At 42.8% G+C, this 5,470-nt stretch overlaps 1 protein-coding gene and 1 long non-coding RNA gene across 2 annotated transcripts; both read right to left on the bottom strand.

The window, feature by feature from the left end:
• Positions 1 to 619: 619 nt before the first annotated feature.
• Positions 620 to 1,520, bottom strand: LOC127531396 (uncharacterized). Its single transcript, XR_007938502.1, has 4 exons — positions 1,462 to 1,520; positions 1,290 to 1,367; positions 1,119 to 1,202; positions 620 to 707 (listed from the first exon to the last, which is right to left on the bottom strand). It is a non-coding gene; the product is annotated as an uncharacterized LOC127531396 (long non-coding RNA).
• LOC127531283 (uncharacterized) lies at positions 1,518 to 5,182 on the bottom strand. The gene is made up of 11 exons (XM_051940185.1): positions 4,094 to 5,182; positions 3,910 to 3,979; positions 3,619 to 3,722; positions 3,173 to 3,536; positions 2,961 to 3,028; positions 2,636 to 2,848; positions 2,424 to 2,489; positions 2,200 to 2,328; positions 1,884 to 1,958; positions 1,658 to 1,758; positions 1,518 to 1,539 (listed from the first exon to the last, which is right to left on the bottom strand). Exons 1-11 carry the CDS (start codon positions 4,211 to 4,213, stop codon positions 1,518 to 1,520), a joined length of 1,332 nt encoding a protein of 443 aa, XP_051796145.1. The 5' UTR covers positions 4,214 to 5,182.
• Between the last annotated feature and the right edge of the window lie 288 nt (positions 5,183 to 5,470).

The following is a 5,470-nucleotide window of genomic DNA, read 5'->3' as shown; positions in this document are numbered from 1 at the left end:
CATGAACACATAATAACCCTATGTCACCTAATTTAATTTACTAGTTAGCTCCTATCTGTAGACATCAACCCAGATTTCACATGACATTACTATTTTAACATAATGGGACTTGCTTCAATGTTTGTGAGGAGGCTTAAGGAGGGTGCTTTGAGCAGACAACTTATGACTGCAGCATCAGAGTTGTTCAATCTAACAGACAGTTTACGGTCATGGGATCAACATTACTGTACAGACTGAAGGCTACTGAAGACTGCCTGGACCACATACTTTTCCTGTTTGTCTGAAATGCAATTACATAGCAAAGTCCGTATTCACTGACTTTTTTCCACCATGTCAATGGCAGTGATGTAAATATTTATTCACCAAAACCTTTTCTGCATGAATTTTGCCAGTGGCTAGTGCTAATGTAAAACCCTGATTAGAAACAAGAGTTACTTTGTGAAAGCAATGGCACACAACACAGCATTACAAGTAGCTTAATAACAGTTCTCTCAATTGGCAAAAAACTATTTTAACTGCAGAAAACCAAAAAAAAAAAAAAAAACAACAATCATGACTTTACAAACAAAAATACTCGTGCATTGTCTACTAACATGTCTATCGTAGAGGAATAAACCTACCTTGTCTGTTGGTGAAGCAGCTGAGGTGGATGCAGCTGTCATGAACCAGGGCCACTGGGCTTGTGATGGAGTCAGTGTTCGGGTCATCTGATAAATGACAATAACAGTGACACTTAAAAAATAAAGCAACACGATAGCTAGATAGTTGGCTAACGACTAAATAGCATCAGTTGTCCAAAAGCTAGATATCTAGCTATACAAAAGCTATCTATCTAGCCAACGGCTAGCTTGCTCTTGAATAAGCTGGACTGCTAGCTGCCAGGAGTTTCAGTTGTCCCAAAGCTAGCTACCCGAAAGATAGCAAGCTAACGAATAAGCGAGATGGGTAGCTGATAGCTAGCTGGCTAGTAGCTTCAATTTTCCTAACGCGAGCGATTCATTGGAATTGTGATTATACAGTAAATGTGCCAGAAAAAAACAGGAACGACAACAATGGCCACAAATGGAGATGCCTGCTTTGTAATGTTCTTTTAATTGATTATAGAGAGGTAAATATACCTTCTCAGGAGAAGGAGGCTTGCAGCCCACATCATCAGCTGTCCGGGCCTGTCCATTCGGTGAGGGGGTCATCATCTTGGCCATCTAAACACAGAACAACAAAACTTCAGTGAAATGACGATGATTTTCAGTCAGATGATACATATTGATGAGAAGAGGACTAATCCTTACCTTTGCAATGGGAGAACAGAGAGGGGTTTCTGTCTTGCCCCAACTGCAGGACAATCTGGCCGGGGGTGAGTCAAACAGCTGATGACAGATGAGAAAAAAACATAGCAAGTGTCAGTGTGGACAATGTAGATGCCTGTGGAATGGAGTCAGCATGTGGTCAGAGGAAGCTCACATCATGCACTGCAGTTGGGCAGTGGGGGGGGTGCCCGTCCGGGGTCCTGGGCTGTCTCACTGTTGCCTGAGCAGCCACCTGCACCATCAGAAACATCAATTAAACATTAATTCCTGAATTTAGTGTGTTACTGCCTCTTTTTAGCACAAACAAACTAACTGTGAAGTTGATTAATGTTTTCAATCAAAATCCAAACCCAAAGGAAAGACAACTTACCGCCTGAGTTGCGGTGGTCAAGCCTGAAGGGGCGTCCTCCTCTGATCTCCAGGAACGCAGAGCTGGAGGCGTTCCAGGCTCCTGACAAATCACAGCATTTCAGACAATGAGCACAGTCTACTCGCCTTGTTGTGACACTGTGCATGCTGCAATTGAAAGAGCTCCAAATGTGCAGTTTGTGACAGTTGTGTCAGAAAGTAATGTACCTTGTTCACTGGAGAAGAAGCAGAAGGAGGAGTAGTGTTCCGCGGGCAGCCGCGCAGAACTGCAGGGGACGCCACCTGTGCCAACCAAATGAGATACCAATTAAATCGAGTTGAACAGCTATCAAACAATTTACAACTACATTTCTGTGTAGCTGATTCAAGTCTGTTATTATTTGTGGCTGTTGTTATGAACTAGTTGTACTTAATTGCAGATGACACTAAAAAAAAAATGTGCAGAATGAACTGTCAGGAATTATATGTTTGAGCATTCACACAATCCTCCTTCAGGAGATAAAATTTTGATCAATCAACTTACCTTCATTGGCTTAGGAGAAGCCTTGAAGTCCGCCAGGCAAGACATATTGGAGGGAGACACTTTCTCCATGGCACTTAGGGCTGTGCTGCTGAACCAGACGGGGTTCAGCGGAAGAAAGCTCTCCTCCACCTGTAAAACACAAAGCAGACAATACTAATTACAGTTTGTCCTGTCAAAAAAAACAACCAATATCATCCGAAAGAAATATCTGAAGAATCACAAACCTGCTGTTGAGCCATCCTGGGCTTTGGTGAACCTCTGGACTGGGGAGGTTCCCGAGGATGGCTCGCCTGCAATCACAGAAAGCGTCACAGTAAATTATAACTGTAATTTTTTTTTAACCACAGTACACATATTATTACCATTATTATCACAATACATGATGTCACAGTTATCTAAAAAAAAATTCTAAAAAACAAAGCAATTTATCAATTACCTTGCCGCCCTGACCAATTTTCCTCCGCTCACGGGGTTTCGGGCTGGGTGGAGCAGGGGATCCCTCTCTCACAACCAATTCGGGTGTAGCTTTCCGAATTGGAGGCTGAGGAGAGATCCGGGGCGAAGGAAGTGGTGTCCCCAGTTGCTCGTTGGCAGCGGACCAGAACAACTGGACGAGGATCCCCATCCCCTCACGATCACTCAGATGGACCTGCATAAATAAGAAATAAAAAAACACACATACAGTTTTAATGTCAGTGAACATCTGCCGTGAACCAAACTTGTCCAATCAACAACTGTTTTTCACAACATACTACACTTACACCATCCTTGCTCCACAGCACCAAATCACTCAGGGGGAAGTGCTCTGCAGTGTTGAAGAACTTCACACCTTGAAAAACAATTGAAAAAAAAAAGTCATCATTGTACCAAAATATCCATTGATACTTGAGAATTGTTAAAATGTAGTTCACGTCTTTCTTGTTTGCTCATTCAGTGAATGGAATGGATGAAAAAAAAATCTTTTTCCTCTTACCCATACGAGCAGCCACACGTCTGTATTCCTGCCGAAGCAGGTCCTGGTGTTGGACGTCAACGACCAGGCGGGGAGGAAAGTCGACCACAAAAACCTTGGACCAGCGGTTGCCACAAGTGGTGAGGAGATTGGCAAAATCCACCCCTGCCCTCTCCACAGTGGTGCTGGTCAGGTTGTTGCCAGGGGCAATGACGCAGACGGCATCAGGTGCACGAGGAACTGCAGCGTGCAGAACCTCAGTGCGAATTTCCGCAGCAGAGGCCCCCGGAGTCGACAGGAAGCCAAAGCTCAGCCGAGACTCTGGCATCCGAATAAAGCCATCTACAAGAGCACGTAGATGGGAGTCCCCGACAAGAAGAATGAACTGCAAAAGAAATACCACAGTTTTAGTATGAAAGTCAAAAGAACTTTTTAAGAAAACGAACAGCAACAATCAATAATTATACCTTCTTTCCAGGGAGCTCAGGAGGAATGACCAACTTGTGGTCGCGCCCAGTAAAGGGTGAAGTTGGCCATTTTTTAACCTTGTGGCGGTAACCGGTGCCACGGCCTGTTCACAAGAAGACAGAGCAAAAGAGGATTTAAAACGGATTTCAAACAAAGAGAGCTCATACAACAATCACCATTTTCTATTATTGTATGAGAACAGCAGAATGTGTGTTCAATGGGTAATTGTTGGTGGTACACTAAATATGATTGGTGAAGATATTTCATGATAAAAACAGCTGAGTACTTACGTGCAATAAGGTTTGCACGCGCCTGTCGCTCTTCCCAGAACCGTCCGGCTGGCAGGGTGGAACCAACCTTCTGTTAGCAAATAATACACTTATTTAATTCAACATCGTGCGGATGCATGAACGTGTCCAACTTAGCACATTCTGTATTGCACAAGTGAGCATGTCAGTTCAGGTGTAAACATACCTTGTACTGGGGAGAGCGGGAGCAGTGGGGTGCGTCGACAGGAGGGGTGGGCATCTCAGACGCGTCCAGCTTCCTCCAGCGCTGCTTCTGGGCCTGGGAGCGTCTCCCCTTCCGAGGCATCCTGGAAGACAGCACAAGAGCACAAGAGAGACACACAAACACAGGGAGAGAGAGAGACAAAGAGAGAGCGAGAGAGAGAGAACAAGGCACACAAAACAGATGTATGTATGTTTGTATGTATGTATGGATGGATGGATGGATGGATGGAATGTATGTATGGATAAATGGATCGTAATATGAGGTGATGCTGCAAAGGTGGTCGACCAAAGGATATCAAAGGGCAATCCAGAGGCTTTCCAAAAAGGCGTCCAAAGGCTGCTGAAACAAAAAAAAAAAACACCCAGTTATCTAAAAGCACTGCTATGAAACAGTAAGCACCAATATCAGCAGCAAAACATGCATGTACAAGACACATCTAATGTCCTCACTATGTATTTTTTCATCAGAGGAAAAAAATCTACTTACACTGCTGACTCAAACTGAAACAACTAATTCAAAACACAAAAGGGCTAAAGACCAGACAATGGCTACTAAATACTGAAGCACTACTGCATGTTTTCTCAGAAAGAAGAAGAATCTCAACATGTCTGCAACAAAAGTAGCTGAACTGGTCTTTAACACAGCACAGAGAATTAATATGACAGTGTAATTAATGGTATGTTAACATTTCTTCATGCAACATGTCTTAAATAAACAATATTATACTCATCATGATGTCCTAATTGACTGATAGAACTGATTGTAACATAATGGAACAAAGCACTGACATTTTCTGTGTTTAAAAAAGCTGAAAAGGCAGAAATAATCCCACATCAGCAGATGCATGTACTGCTGCTACTATAACTGCCTGTATACAATTATTCAGCTGGAGTGGCAGTACTTTTAAACAGATTTAATGGTGATATTCTGGAAACCAAAGCTTCAAACGAAGGCCGCTGGATCATTTTAGTTTTTAAGGTGGATGATTTAATGTCTATCATTTGTAATGTTTATGGATCAAACAGAGCATCGCAAGCAAAGGACATGTTTACTGAACTCTTCAGCTTTGGACGATTTAAAGGAAAAATACAAAGATTCTACTATTATCATAGGAGGAGACTTTAATGATGCTCCAGATGATTACATGGACAGACATCCTCCAAGATCTGCATCATTACTGGGCTTTAAACACACCTCATTTATAAGTGATCATCTTTTGTTAACAGATGTGTGGAGATTTATGAACCCCAATGTCACAGACTACACGTGGTCTAACACCAGCAGAGGTTTACAGTCGAGAATTGACCTTTGGTTAATCTCATCACAGAGTTTACAGTT

The sequence above is a fragment of the Acanthochromis polyacanthus genome, chromosome 20 (assembly GCF_021347895.1).
Source record: "Acanthochromis polyacanthus isolate Apoly-LR-REF ecotype Palm Island chromosome 20, KAUST_Apoly_ChrSc, whole genome shotgun sequence".
NCBI lineage: Eukaryota > Metazoa > Chordata > Actinopteri > Pomacentridae > Acanthochromis > Acanthochromis polyacanthus.
The sequence above is the reverse complement of the archived record's forward strand: the minus strand, read 5'-3'. Positions and strand labels throughout refer to the sequence as shown.

Coding starts and splice junctions, on each gene's coding strand:
- LOC127531283 (XM_051940185.1), bottom strand. CDS start 4,213: ATGCCTCGGAAGGGGAGACGCTCCCAGGCCCAGAAGCAGCGCTGGAGG. Junction 3,537..3,618: donor CTGAGCTCCCTGGAAAGAAG/GTATAATTATTG, acceptor TTTCTTTTGCAG/TTCATTCTTCTTGTCGGGGA. Junction 2,490..2,635: donor AAATTGGTCAGGGCGGCAAG/GTAATTGATAAA, acceptor CTGTGATTGCAG/GCGAGCCATCCTCGGGAACC.